Source organism: Loxodonta africana, chromosome 3 (genome assembly GCF_030014295.1).
Source record: "Loxodonta africana isolate mLoxAfr1 chromosome 3, mLoxAfr1.hap2, whole genome shotgun sequence".
Taxonomy (NCBI): Eukaryota; Metazoa; Chordata; class Mammalia; order Proboscidea; family Elephantidae; genus Loxodonta; species Loxodonta africana.
In genome coordinates this window covers 167943776-167958589 of record NC_087344.1, presented here as the reverse complement: position 1 = coordinate 167958589, position 14814 = coordinate 167943776, and the positions used below count along the sequence as shown (strand labels likewise).

Sequence of the window (14814 nt, the reverse complement as noted above, 5' to 3'; positions counted from 1 at the left end):
AGCCTTAGAAGGATCTTAAGACACCAACCAGAGAACTCAGCCCTCTGAGGATCATCTAGTTTTGCCCAAATGACTTCCAGGGACAATGACATTTATCCCTCCATAGCAGCCCCTACCCTGAGAACATCAGTGCCTGACCTGGTTCCCCCGTTGTTGTTTTTAATAATAGTAGTATCTCTGGTTTTATTCTCTTCACTCAAAGGAGTACAGGTTCATTGCAGAAAACTTAAAAAATAGAATAACCAAGAAGAAATGAAATCACTCATAATCCTACCACCCAGAAATAACCCATTGACATGTGAAGTATCTCCTATACAGTCGTTATTTCTCTGCGAATACATTTTTTTCTTTTACAAGAACTGCTTTTTTTCATGTAACAGTATCTGCAGAATATTTCCCACACTTAATTTTCTTATACATCATTTAAAATGGTTCAGTCTTATTTTAAAACGATACAAAATGCACGTAAAGAGTTACAGCTAAGTGAGTAAAAAGAGTAGAATGCTCCTAAGATTTTTCTCTAGTGTCATAGGATGAAAAAGATTAAGAAGTACTTCGCTATTTCTGGAGGACTCAGTCATTGCCACTGCTTCAGGCCTCAACCCTCTCCTCTCTTGTTTCCTCGTTTCTAGGGCAGAAAGTACACCAATGATGTTGCTAAGCTCTACTCCATCAATGTCACCAATGCCATGGATGGGGTGGCCTCCTACTGCCGTCCCTGTGCCCTGGAAGCTTCTAACACGGGCTCCTCCTGCACCTCTTGTCCTGCCGGCTACTACATTGATCGAGACTCAGGAGCCTGCCACTCCTGCCCCTCTAACACAATCCTGAAAGCCCACCAGCCTTATGGCATCCAGGCCTGCACGCCCTGTGGTCCAGGGACCAAGAGCAACAAGGTGCCAGCAGTCTGCCATGCATCCTAATGTTGGCACCTCTGGTTGGATCACTTCTGAGGGTGCTGGGTCCTGCATAGGGTTCTCTAGGGGCTTATAGCCAAGCACTCCCCATAGCATACACCCAGCTCGGTGTCCTGAAGGACACTTATCCAGGCTCTGTGGTTGGAAATTTTTAGCTGCAGGGGTTGACTTCCGGCATCGAGGCCACCAGTCATGGCCAAGTCTCATTTTCAGGAGATGGATAAAGGAGATCTGGGACCGTCTGCTCCAGAGAGTTATTTGGCATGTATCTGCTCAGGGACCTGAAGGGAAGGAACACTGGGGGCTGTGGCTCAAATTCAGCTTAGTCCAATCCAGCTTCTTATCATGGTTAATTGTGCCACTCTTCTTTGGGAAGGTAGCCCAACTTTTGCTGGAGCATACGGTTAACTGATCTTGCTGTCCTCTATCCCAGTGTGTTTCTCAACTTTACAGGTGTAAAGGTCCCTTTCTAAAGTGCAAAAACAGTGCTGTTCCCCTGTGTACTTTCTGCATCAAAGAAAGTACACATGACTAAAAGCTCTTATGTTTAATGCTTTTAAACGAACGTGTATTTTGCTGATCACAACCACATGGACGTACATTTGCGAGCCATTATTCATACAGTCTGCAAACGATGCTTGGCTCAGCTGTGCAATAAATGCAACAATTCTGCAGACCCCTGGGAACCTCTTTTGGGTACCTTGACTTCTGCCACAACCTTTCTTCCCCTGGAGCTCCCTCTGCTGCTAAGGGAGGGAATGACAGCTGAGTAAGGCTGCTGCTGAATGGGGACCCTAAAGCCGAGCAAGGAAAGGGTTTTTGGGAAATCGAGCTGCTTTTGAAGTTCAGCTTCCTACAGAGAACCTGGGAAAGAAGAAGCAGAGTTCAGTGAGTTTCAAATGGGAGGAGGGGCACAGTCCAGAGCTTGTAGTTTCTCTTCTGCTGTTTTCGGCACCCTTTATATCTTAGTACCTTATGGTCTTCAGCTTGAAAGTAAGAAGGGCTACCTTGTATCTCGAGTTGTTGTTTAGTTGCCATTGAGTCTGCTCCAGCTCATAGCAACAACAGGAAAAAAAAATTGCCCCCTTCAGCTCCATCTGCACAATCGGTGTGCTTGAGTCCATTGTTGCAACCACAGTGTATTTTGAAGACAGCTTGTCTTCCAGCGCTATATCTGACACTGAATGTTCTATTGTGATCCGTAGGGTTTCCATTGGTTGATTTTAGGAAGTAGATTGCCCGGCATTTCTCCCTAGTCTGTCTTAGTCTGGAAACTCCATTGAAACCTGTTCACCAAGGGTGGCTCTGCTAGTATTTGAATACCGGTGGCATAACTTCCACCATCATAGCAATACACGAGCCACTAGAGTACGACAAACTGACAGACGGGTGGTGGTGTATCTTGAGAGGGTTTTATAATCTGGGCATAGGAAATTATGTGTGCCTACTGGAAACCCTGCTGGCTTAGTAGTTAAGAGCTACAGCTGCTAACCAAAAGGTTGGCAGTTCGAATCCACCAGGCACTCCTTGAAAACTCTATGGGACAGTTCTACTCTGTTGTATGAGGTCACTGTGAGTCTAAATCAACTCAATGACAACAGGTTTGGTTTTGGTTGTCGGTACTGTCACCAAGGCTATTAAATTTGACTAACTACTGAAAAATAACAGGTTTAGGATTGTACATCACATATGTGCAAATAATTGAATGGCAAGCTGTACAAAAATCCCACTGGCCCCTGATTTACTTCTGTTAATGCCACCCCCAATTCTTAGTTCTTCCTCTTCTACCCTATTTGAGCTGGGCCAGGCTGGGGAAGATAACCGATAGTCTCCACTGCAGCCCGGCCAGCTGGCCTGACCCAAGCCCTCTCCCCTCAGATCCACTCTCTGTGCTACAACGACTGCTCCCTCTCGGTCAGCAGCTCAGCCAGGACTTTCGACTACAACTTCTCCACTTTGGCAAACCCTGTCTCTCTAGCTGGAGGGCCAAGCTTCACTTCCAAAGGATTGAAATATTTCCATCACTTCACCCTCAGTCTCTGTGGAAACCAGGTAAGGTGTGCAAGGGCTGGCAGGGTGAGAACTGAAAGGGGCTGCCAGAGGCCAGACACCACAAAGACAACACAGACAAAAAGCCAATATAGGCAGCGGCAGTTGGGAGGCTGAAACGTTTTATATTTTTTTTTTTTTAATGATTATTATTTTGCCTAAAATGAAATTGTTTGGATTATGAACAGTTAGGGTTTTTAAGATTTGAATAAAGTATTCATTTATTCCTACCTTACCTTTATTCCTTCAAAATAAGTATATAAAAGCTATGCAGGAGAAAGTTGGTTTGTTTGTTTTTTTCCTCTCCCTTAAAAAAGCAGTCTTCGGTAATCACGGCACCTGTCATTTCTTTTCTAGAGGTTAGATGAAATAAACTGTTTTTAGTTCACCTACATGTATCTTTGCTGACAGTACAAAAAAGTCACTTGAAAGGCTGTATTAAGACCAGGAAAGAACGTTACCATCAGTCATTTCCTGCTGCTGTACATATTCTGGATCCCAAATCCAAAGGTAGAAATGTAAAGGGCAGTCACCCCACTACTGCGCTTGACTAAATTGCAAAACAAGCCACGATTAGCAGTTGGAAAGTTAGGTTCATATGTTACCAAATAAGAATGCGAGTCCCTGGGTGATGAAAACAGTTGAGTGCTCAGCTGGGAGCTGAAAGGTTGGAGGTTTGCATCCACCTGGAGGTACCACAGAAGAAAGGCCTGGTTAGCTAAAAAAAAGATAAATCAGCCATTGAAAACCCTATGGAGCACAGTTCTACTCTGACACACCAGGAGTCGAAACAGACTGCGCGGCAACTGGTTTGGTTTTTCGGTTTTTGAGTGTTCGGTACGTGACTCTGGGTGGTGGTAAGTCCTTTACACCACACAGCTTCTACCCGTCTTCTGCGGCATGCAAAGAAACCGATTTGTATACAGAGAATGTGTCAAGAAATAAATTAGTGGCACAGTTGTTAAGAGCCTGGCTGTTAACCAAAAGATTGGCAGTTCAAATCCACCAACTGTTGCTTGGAAACCCTATGGGGCAGTTCTGTTCTATAGGGTCACTATGAGTTGGCATCAACCTGATGGCAACAGGTTTAAGAAAGATTAGACAAAATTGTCTCTATCTTGTTTTTAGAAGTCTTTTAGGAATTTAAAGTGACGCCTCAGAAATGGCAGTTACTGATAACTCAGGAGAGAGACTGATTAAAAAGCAAGCCCCATGTAGCAAAAGTGGAGTTAGGAAAAAGGTGGAGATGAGAAATTTGGAGGCGGTTGTATCTTTTTTTCTTTTCTCCTTTATTCTTTTCAGTTCAAAAACTAAAATAACTCTTTTATTGTAATGTAAAGGTTTCTTTCTGTTCTCATGTTATTTGTCTACTTATAATCTAGGTGGAAAAAAACTTAGACAACTGACTTAACAGCATACGTAGCTCCATTTGTAATAAAAGTTATATCATTGAAAATATTACATGCTAAGTACTTTGTTGTCAAGGATTTCATTTTACCTGAACCTGCAACCAACACCCATGGAATCAGCAGCCAAGAAATCAAAAGACGCATTGCGTTGGGCAAATCTGCCATGAAAGACCTCTTTAAAGTGTTGAAAAGCAAGTATGTCATCTTGAAGACTAAGGTGTGCCTGACCCAAGCCATGGTATTTTCAGTCGCATCATACGTATGCGAAACCTGGACAATTAATAAGGAAGACTGAAGAAGAATTGACGCCTTCGAATTGTGATGTTGACAAAGAATATTGACTATACCATGGACTGCCAGGAGCACAAACATATCTGTCTTGGAAAAAGTATAGCCAGAGTGCTCCTTAGAAGCAAGGATGACGAGACTTTGTCTTACATACTTTGGACATGTTATCAGGAGGGATCAGTCCCTGGAGAAGGACATCATGCTTGGTGAAGTACAGGGTCAGAGAAAAAGAGGAAGCCCCTCAATGAGATGGACTGACACAGTGGCTGCAACAATGGGCTCACGCATAACAATTGTGAGCATGGTGCAGGACCGGGCAGTGTTTCATCCTATGGTACATGGGGTCAATATGAGTCAAAGCTGACTTGACGACACCTGACAATAACAACAAAGTGTTTGTTGTTAGCTGTTACCAAGTCGCCCCCACCCCCCGCCCACTCATGACAACCCCCATTGTGATCCACAGAGTTTTCATTGGCTGGTTTTTCAAAATTAAATCACCAGGCCTTTCTTTGCAAGTTGTCTTTGTCTGCAAGCTCCACTAAAACCTGTTTGGCGTCATAGCCACGTGCAAGTCTCCACTGACACATGGGTAGTGGCTGAGTACGAGAGGCACTGGCCAGGAATTGAACCCAGGTTTCCCTCATCGACTCGATGGCACTGGGGTGGGGTTTTTCCCTCATGGAAGGTGAAAATACTACCACCGAACCACCACTGCCCCCTTCTAAATACTTTTCCTGTCCCGTTGCTGTCGAGTCGATTCCCTACTCGTAGGAACCCATATAGGACAGGGTAGAACTGCCCCATGGGGTTTCCAAGGAGGGCCTGGTGGATTCAAACTGCCAAACTTTTGGTTAGCAGCCATAGCTCTTAACCACTATGCCACCAGGGTTTCCTTCTAAATACTTAGTCAGCTTCAATTTGAAATATTGAACAAATGATTTTTATATTAGCAAACCAAGTTATATACTAATATTCCCTAAATTTAACATTTTTGAAGGAACAATATCTCAATATTTCCTCTATGATAAAAGCTCAGGGAGGAATGGGTCCCGATTGCTCCCTCGTCTTCAGAGTTCAACGCGGTGAGGGCCTTAAACACAGGAGGATAAGCAAACTGCCTTCTGTTGATGAATGTTTTTTTACATTGGAATTGGTCCTAACTGTCCCCAGATGCCCTGACTCAAGGCAGTGAGGGGCTGGCCAGCAGGACTGTTTAAACCTCTGAAGTCTGTCTAAAAAGTATGGGTGGAATCGCAGCACCAAGGGAGGAACACGAACAGGCTATACGTTAAAATAATTTTACTGGTTTCTGGTCTCATTGACATAAGTATTTCAGTACCTGTCTAGCAGATCCATTAGGAGATTAGGATAAGGAAGGGCCTTTAACTAGTGGGCTGGTAGGGGAGATCTCCAAATCAGTTGTCACCATCAGAATTCTGCTCACCTAGGGCTCTCAACAACAAAACAAACCTGTTGCCATCGCATCGATTCCGACTCATAGCGACTCTACAGGACAGAGTAGAACTGCCCCATAGAGTTTTCAAGGAGCACCTGGTAGATTCAAACTGCCAACCTTTTGGTTAGCAGCTGTAGCACTTAACCACTACGCCACCAGGGTTTCCATAGGGCTCCCGGAGGAATCCGAAGAAACAAAAAGACTGGGACCCCTGGGCCAGAGTTCCAGAAACTGGGACACCTAGGCCTTATTTTTAGCTTTTTTTTTTTTAATCTGTTTTGTAATTAGTTCTGGGATGAGTCATTCCACTGCAACCTACCACTGGAAAGCTGAACTTTTAGATGTGAAAAAACTGTTCCCTTTTCCCCTCTGGACGTTCCTCTGTGACCATTTGCTTCTCCCTCCCCACACACCCCCCACCCAGGGGAAGAAAATGTCCGTTTGCACCGACAATGTCACTGACCTCCAGATTCCTGAGGGTGAGTCAGGTTTCTCCAAATCCATCACGGCCTACGTCTGCCAGATGGTCATTATCCCCCCCGAGGTGACAGGCTACAAGGCCGGGGTGTCCTCTCAGCCTGTCAGCCTCGCCGATCGACTCATAGGTGAGTAAACCAGTACCCCAGCCTTGTTTGAGAGACTGTGTCTATGTGTGTGTATGAGAAAGAGAGAGACAGAGACAGAGGCTACTACAAGGCTCAGAGGTAAACGCCCCAAATGAGGGGCCCAATCTTCTGAACTGTTTTCTATTCCACTTGGGGTGCCAAGTGCCCATGGGGCCTCTGACAGACCTTTAGTTCGCTCATGAGCCACCCGGGGGAAGTGAGGAGGTGAAGTGAGGTTGGATGTTAACGGGTATTAAAAGTGGTTGCCAGCTAATGCTACTAGCGAAAACTAATTAGGAGCTCTAATTTGGCAGGGGTGACAACAGATATGACTCTGGATGGAATCACCTCCCCAGCTGAACTTTTCCCGCTGGAGTCCTTGGGAATACCGGATGTGATCTTCTTTTATAGGTGAAGATGAGAGGCTAACCCAAGCAAAACCTAGGGCTCCTCTACAATTTCAGTTGCATCCCTCCCTCTCAAGCCACCTATTTTATCAAGCCAGAACATGTCTGAGGTCTAGCAGATCTGCCCAGCAATGATAGCTAAAGGCTGGGAACTCCCTGACCCCAGCTTCTTGGGTATTACTGGGACAGCTCTGCCCTGGAGGCAGATAGAAATATTGGGTGATCTGTAGCGGACTTCCTCTCTAGCTTAAGGAGGCTCCCGTGCTATGCACATGCTGGTTGTGCCTTTCCTAGACCACTTCGTCTCCCACTTGAATAGACTCCAGGATCCCTACTCTCTCCATGTCTGAACCAAGGCCTGTGCACTCCCTATGTGTCAATCTAGAGCCCAAGTACCGACTTCCCCAGCAAGGGAATTGTCCCTGTTGACTTCACTTGGCGGCCCCTCAGTAGCGTGGCTGAGTGGCTCATTCCCCTCATGAGGGCTGGATTTCTCTGCAGGTCCAACGATGTGACCCAGTCCTGCAGCTCTGGGAGATCAACCACCATCCGAGTCAGATGCAATCCACTGAAACCTGCCACTGGAAGTCTGTTGCTGCCAGTGTAAGCCATAGGAAAGAATTAATGAAGGCCAAAGTCTTCCTTTCTTGGACTCATTCCTTCCCAGGATCCAAAGATTACTGGAAAACAGCAAAAGAGAAAAGTTTGGGATCCATAAATGGGTTCTTGGGGGCATAGTCATGGCCCCAAGCCCTCAATCTTCAGAGGGCAAGATTAAGACAGAAGGAAGAGTCAAAACTACCCTACATTCCCAGACAATTATGGGATCAGCTGGGGGAGGGCTGTTATCCTTGCATTTTACCCTAGAGCCTTCCCTCCAATGCCCTCAGTGAAGGATGCATAGAGGAGGGGCCGTGGGGTTACCAGAAGCCACTCTCTCATCTTCCCTTGTGGTACCTGGGATTGAGGGCCAGACCACTGTGCCCAGATGGCTCAGGGGTACAAGAATTTTACTGAGTACCTCCTTATCCAGCCTCCTCCTTGAATTAAGGATTGAAGCTTGGTATGTTGAAATGAGCTTAGGCTCTGGAATCAGAAAGAACTGGCCTAGAATTCTGGCTTTCCCAACTACTAAACTGGGTGACCCTGGGTTACACAATCTCTCTGAGTCTCGGTTTTCTCATCTGTAAAAGGAGGATTTTTCCTCATAGCACTGAGGTATAGTGTCATGGCTAACAGTTCAGGCTGAGAGCCAGATTTATCAACTACTCTACTTACTAGCTATGTTATCATGGACACATGTCTTACCTTTTCTGAGCCTCTTTTTGCCTTATCTGTAAAAAGAGGATAATAATACATTCCCTTAGGAGGTTATCATGAGGATTAAATGAGGCAAGGAGATGTTGGGGCTTATCACAGTGCCTGGCATGTACTGGCTATGATTAGAGCTAGTAAAAGCTTTAGGGATCCTCAGAGTCTCTCCACAACTAAAAGACTCAATTCTGAGTTTACAAGCTGAGAGCATTAAGTCAGAATTCCCAAACTTCTTTGACCCCAGACTCCTTGCCCACACCTTTTTTTCACAGAGTACCAGATAACAGAGGGGCCCTGGTGGTGCAATGTTAAAGCACTTGGCTGAGAACAGAGAGGTTGGCGATTTGAGCCCACTGACTGCTCCTTGGGAGAAAGATGTGGGAGTCTGTTTCTGTAAAAGATTTATGGCCTTGGAAACCCTATGGGGCAGTACTACTCTGTCCTATAGGGTTGCTATGAGTCAGAATCAAATCAATGGCAGTTAGTTTGGACTTGTTTGGACCAGCTAACACTTGAGGGGTACTAGTGTCCTGAGGAAGACAGTTTGGGAAATGCTGCTCCCCAACAACTGATTTGGGGGAGTAGGAAGCTAAGCAGGACAAAATGTCATGATATTATCACTGTTGTTGTTTTCATCATCACCCATAATGTACATAACAGATATCCATGACCTGAAGTCCATTCCCGAATCTCACCTCAATCCTAAATTCCACCCAAGAAAGCTGCATTAAAGTGGCCATTTCAAAATGTCACATGACCGTGGGGAGAACATGAGGGTTGAATGGGATAGCCATGCTCCAGGGCAGACACCTTGCATTTGTTCTCATATGATGTCAGCAGACAGTAGAGAACCCAGTGGGGGCCAGAAATGCCTCTTACCATCGAGGAAACCAGAGATCAAAACCTGTCTTCAGGACTAGCGGGGAGGACCCTGGTGGGGCTAACCATTTGGTGGGGGAGCAAGTGAGTCAGGCAGGCTATGAGGTAACAGGACCCCAACCAGATCTCCCCCACAGGTGCAGCAAACGAGCACTCAGGTTTCCTTTCTGTCTCACTAGCACATGCTCGGATGGGACCTGTGATGGCTGTAACTTCCACTTCCTGTGGGAGAGCATGGTGGCTTGCCCACTCTGCTCCACCGCTGATTACCACGCCATCATCAGCAGCTGTGTGGCTGGGATCCAGGTAGATGCCTCTCTAATTGGGGCTTGCCCAGGAGCAAAGGGAAGGTAATAACTGAATTGCTTGTTTTTCACCCCAACAGAAGACCACATATGTGTGGAGAGAACCAAAGCTGTGCTGGGGTGGTGTCTCCCTGCCTGAGCAGAGAGTCACCATCTGCAAAACAATCGACTTCTGGCTGAAAGTGGGCATCTCTGCAGGCACCTGTACCGCCATCCTGCTCACCGTCCTGACCTGTTACTTCTGGAAAAAGAATCAAAAGTACGTGTTTGGGTATTGGAGTCTGGAGATGGACTCAGTTAGATCATTGAGCTGGGAGGAGAACCAAACCAAAGACGAAAACTGTTGCTGTTGAGTTCAGTTCCAACTCATAGCAACCCTGTAGGACAGAGTAGAATTGCCCCATAGGGTTACCAAGGCTGTAAGTTTTAGGGGAGCAGACGTCCACATCTTTCTTCTGCAGGAGGAGAACCTGCAGGAGTATACATTTCTGGGTCTTTTCTCTGGAGGTGGCATCGACTCGGACTCTGGCCAGTTATCCAGTGTACATGTTGGTTATGCTGGTTCTGAACAGGGATGGTACTCTGTGGCAGTCTATGAAGAGCTGTTAGCTTCTCAAAAGAAAAGCAAAAAGCATCCTTAATTTGTTGTTATTGTTAACAAAAATGATTTTGTGATTACATTATTTCTATTAAGCTTTGATACAGCCAGCCTTAAGGAATAAAAAGGCCACTGAACAGAAAGCCAAGATTCTTAAGCTCTGTTCCAGCCCCAGTGCCATTTTGCTGTGCTTCAGTTCCTTACGCATGGCATGGGACTGTTTATTCCCCCTTATGCCCACATTCTGGTGTCTTGTCTTTCCCATCCCTCTGTTTCACAGACTAGAGTACAAGTACTCCAAGCTGGTGATGAATGCTACCCTCAAGGATTGTGACCTGCCCGCAGCTGACAGCTGTGCCATCATGGAAGGCGAGGATGTAGAGGATGACCTCATCTTTACCAGCAAGAAGTCACTCTTTGGGAAAATCAAATCATTTACCTCCAAGGTAGGGGGCCTGGCCAGTGCACTAAGGTCAGCCTGGAAGGCTGGAGAAGACACCTGTCATTCCCAGCAGAGTGAACGGCCCTGCACTGTTCAGGGACCACTTTCTTTGTGATTTCCCTACACCCCCATAATCTTCTGGCCCCCTAGCTTGGAAGCCCTGTCTTCTGCCTTCTGCATTTCCATGCTAATACTCTTTCTCCTGGGGCCCAAGACTGCTCTTGACCAGGCTCCTTCTCTCCCAACATGCACTCCAGTTGGTGGACTGTGTGGGCCTTTTAACTTCCAGAAGGAGTATTGAACCAATTCATGTTGTAAGAATCATTTCCCTTTTTTGGGGTGGGTGGGGGGAGGAGGTCTCTAGGATCAACTTCTGATAGAAGCTAGGTTATCTTTTGACCAGTGGAGGGTGCTGTCTCCCAGGTGTCTGGACCAGGTCCTTTGGAGGCAGCTGAGTCATAGCTAAGTCATAGGTGCTCATTGCTGAGCAATTCTGTGCTGAGAGGGTTGCTGTTTGTGGGTGGGTGACTGAGTTTGAAGCTCATAAATGCAATACAGACAACACAGCCACTAGGCATGGGGCCAGCAGAGAGTATCCAAGCAACTCGTCAGGGCTCCAGCCCTCTGCCTCCCCACTCTGCAGGTGCCCATACCTGCTTGCTGCCCTGAACCAATTCATCCAAAAAGGTGTGGGCTAGAAGGGTGTAAGGGAAAGAGAGGACTGGAGGGATGGTGAGGAAAGGAAGGTGGTTAAGTGTTTAGACTACAGAATCTCATTCCCTTCATGCTGACCTGCAGGGTGACTCCCTTGCCTCCTTACTCCTTGATTTTTGACCAATGAGAGAATACTTCACTCCAGGACCCTTGAGTCTGTCTGGGGCTTTTAGAGTTCAGCAGGGATACAAGGCAGGTGATTTTTAATCTTAACGAGATTTTTCTTATTCTCTGATGGACCCTGAAGACAGCAAGAAGAGGAGTAAAGGGTATTTCATTTCGGTGTTTCTACAAAGCCACTGAAAATGGGAATTCCATATGGGTTCCTTCTATCACCTATTTTCCCATTTCTTTCCTTTGTCCCCCAAACTTGCCTGTGCCCAGCAGCCAGCTCCTGTCACCATCTATCTTTCAGAGGACTCCTGATGGGTTTGACTCGGTGCCACTGAAGACATCCTCAGGAGGCCCAGACATGGACCTGTGAGAGGTCCTGCCCTGCCTCACCTGGGCACATCACCTTGCAAGCCTGTCGCGATTTGGGTGCCAGCTTCCTGCAACACCCACTGCTGGAAATCTCTTCATTGTGGCCTTATCAGAAGAAGTTTGAATTTCAGATTTTTTTTTTTTTTTACAGAGTACCCAAACCCTGCTTGCCCCAAACCTGCCAAATATATCCACACATTGTTTGTATATCACTCCCTTGGTTGCATCTTGTTTCCCTATATGGTCCAGCCACTGGAGCTGTGGCTTCATCTGCCCATAATTCTTAGAGCTCTGTAATGAAAGTTTTTCTCTCTTCTTAAGTATAGAAGCCACTTCTTCTGCCCTCTTATGTAAGGGCATAAATAGCAGAAGAGTTTTCCTGATCATAAGCCCCTCAGCTCATGATATCTTTAGGAGAGGGGCTGGATGAGGAGGGTATCAGGGTTCTTATGGAGGCCTGGATTCATTTCTCCTGAAGAACCAGTTCAAAACAGTGTGAAGCATAGGCTTGACGGCGAGGTGAGTAAGGCCTGGGTAAAAAATCTCGATAAGCACAAAGAGAGGTAAAAGGGAAGGGCTTTTTTTTTTTTTTAATTTGTTTTTAAACCAGGTACATCATTCCCTTCTCTTAACTAAGTGATAAATATTCTTGATGGAGCCAAAGGGAAACATTCATTGTGAAAATGACTCAAAGCTCTGGTTGACCTATGCTTCCCACCCTTTTTACTTCCCATCATCTCCCTATGACACACCCCCTAGCCTTATTCTCTGTTGCTTTTATCCACAGTGATGGCAATTCCTTGCCAGTTAGGAAAACTCCCCATCCTGAGTGCCTCAGTCCCAGGGGTTTGGGCTATGTCAGACAATAGGTCTATCTTATTTTGAAAGAACACAAGGAGGCCAAGGTTTTTATGGGGCCATCTTGGGGGAACCATCCCACCATGGGATAGACCTGAGGTAGCGTGATGTCTGCTTTAAGGTTGACTCATCTGCTCAGCCACAGAATAAACAGCTTCTAGAATGGCAAGGAGTCCCTCGGTGGTGCAAACAGTTAATGTGCTTGGCTGCTAACTGAAAGACTGGAGGTTTGAGTCCACCCAGAGGCACCTCAAAAGAAAGGCTTTGTGATCTATTTCCAAAAAATCAGCTATTGAAAACCCTATGGAGCACAGTTCTACTCTGACACGCATGGGGTCGCCATGAGTCAAGTTGACTCAATGGCAACTGGTTTTTTTACCATGACCAAAAAAGGAATCGACTCCCAGGCCCTGTACTCCAGCAGCAGAGCCAAATCAGTCTTCAAGGAGGGAAGACTAGAGTTGTTTAACAAGGTGTTCGCCAAACTGGGATGCTTCTCACTTTGAAGCCCTATCCTTCCCTTTTCCCATTCTCATTTCCTGTGTGTGTGGAAAAAAAAAAAACAAAAACAAATTTAAAGACTTCCGGTCCCAACTCCTGGCAGCACCCCTTTTGAAAGGTGAGTAGAGTGGGTGTTCTCTGTGTGACACCAAGGATCATCAGTGAATTTAAATAACTAGAATGGCAAAGCCAGAGCAAGAGTTTAAATAACCTTTTTCCTTCTACTACTGGCAATTCTTTATCTTCCACTATCAGTCTAGAAAGACCATTCCTTAGTCAGGTGCCCAGTTGCCCATGATTTGTGCCTGTATCCTTTCTCCAGTGGCCATTCGGTAGCCAGGTAATAGGTACAGAGGATGGAGCTGTCATTTCTAAGTGGTTTGTCTTCCACAGAATGGCTTGTTCATGTCATTAGCCTCTGTTGCCCTGGCAATGATCTTATAAAAGAGTCAATGAGAACTGGAGCCCTACCATGATGTCTGGTCATTAACATCACTGCTGATGACAGGCAGTCCCTTTGGTTCAAGAAATCCAGAAACTTTTCCTTGGGTACCCAGATCCATCCTCCTTTTGTGGGAGTTAGGGTCTCAGATCTTGTGGCCATGTTGGAATTTCTCCCAATGGGTACAGATGCCTAGCTCCTGAGCTCCAACCTAAAGTCTCCTGTAGTGTCAGCAATACCCTGGGCATCTGCTTTTTACTGAATAACTTTCTTTTGTGACCAAGGGCACAAAAGGGCCTCAGATTATTCTGGAAGCAGTAAGGAAAAAGTACATCCCCTTTTGACTCCTTTATTCTGATTTTTGAAACTGAGTGTCCCCAGAGCAGCCTCAGACTCCACTGACCTAGTCACAGTACTTTAAGGATGTCTTTAGTGTTCCAACTTCTATGGGTCTTCCCTGTGACCTGCCAGGAGCTCCTGAGTTATATTGTTAGGGTCACATGTTCCCCTAGCAACTTAGACATGTTAGATTTTTTTATAACAGCTTTATTGAGATATACTTCACATTCCATACAATTCATCTAATTAAAATGTACAATTCAATCACTTTAATGTATTCACAGTTGTGCATCCATCACCATGATCAATTTTAGAATAAGCATGTTGGATTTTTTATGGGAAAAGAAAGCCTCTATCCCTTAAACCAGGGCTATAGTGGTTTGCACAAGCTATTGGAGGAGGGAGTGTGGGCTGGGGAAATCAAAATTTTAAATCCCATCTGGTTACCTAGAGTCTTAGAACAAGTAACTGTCATCACATAGGAATCATGTGTATTTGGCCAGGGTACAAATGAGGACGTGGTGTATTCAAGGACCAGGGGCTTTCTTATGCCAACAAAACTTTTTTTTTTTTTGTCTGATTACATTAAAGATAAAACTGACTATATTTATACAACAGAGACTTTGTAATGGATTTTTCAGCTTTGTGAAACCAAATTTTTGTCTTATCAAGACTGAGTGGATTTCCTTTTTACTCTGTATTTCAAGAGTTTGTAGTTTGTTAGGGGATGGGTATTGAATGCCACATTTTTTGTTGAAATAAAAATATACCTTTCAAGTTGTTTTTTCTTGACCGTGGGTTGGGT

General features: G+C 45.5%; 1 protein-coding gene across 1 annotated transcript in view; it reads left to right on the top strand.

Annotated features, from left to right (window-relative positions):
• The window catches only part of ELAPOR1 (endosome-lysosome associated apoptosis and autophagy regulator 1), a 35974-nt gene extending 25187 nt beyond the window's left edge, over nucleotides 1–10787 (top strand). Inside the window, exons 12-19 of the mRNA XM_023547436.2 lie at nucleotides 633–896; nucleotides 2796–2969; nucleotides 6547–6727; nucleotides 7042–7138; nucleotides 7636–7737; nucleotides 9507–9633; nucleotides 9713–9891; nucleotides 10511–10787. Coding sequence (XP_023403204.2) covers nucleotides 633–896; nucleotides 2796–2969; nucleotides 6547–6727; nucleotides 7042–7138; nucleotides 7636–7737; nucleotides 9507–9633; nucleotides 9713–9891; nucleotides 10511–10787 — 1401 coding nt within the window. The remainder of the gene's footprint in view (nucleotides 1–632; nucleotides 897–2795; nucleotides 2970–6546; nucleotides 6728–7041; nucleotides 7139–7635; nucleotides 7738–9506; nucleotides 9634–9712; nucleotides 9892–10510) is intronic.
• The last annotated feature ends 4027 nt before the right edge of the window (nucleotides 10788–14814 follow it).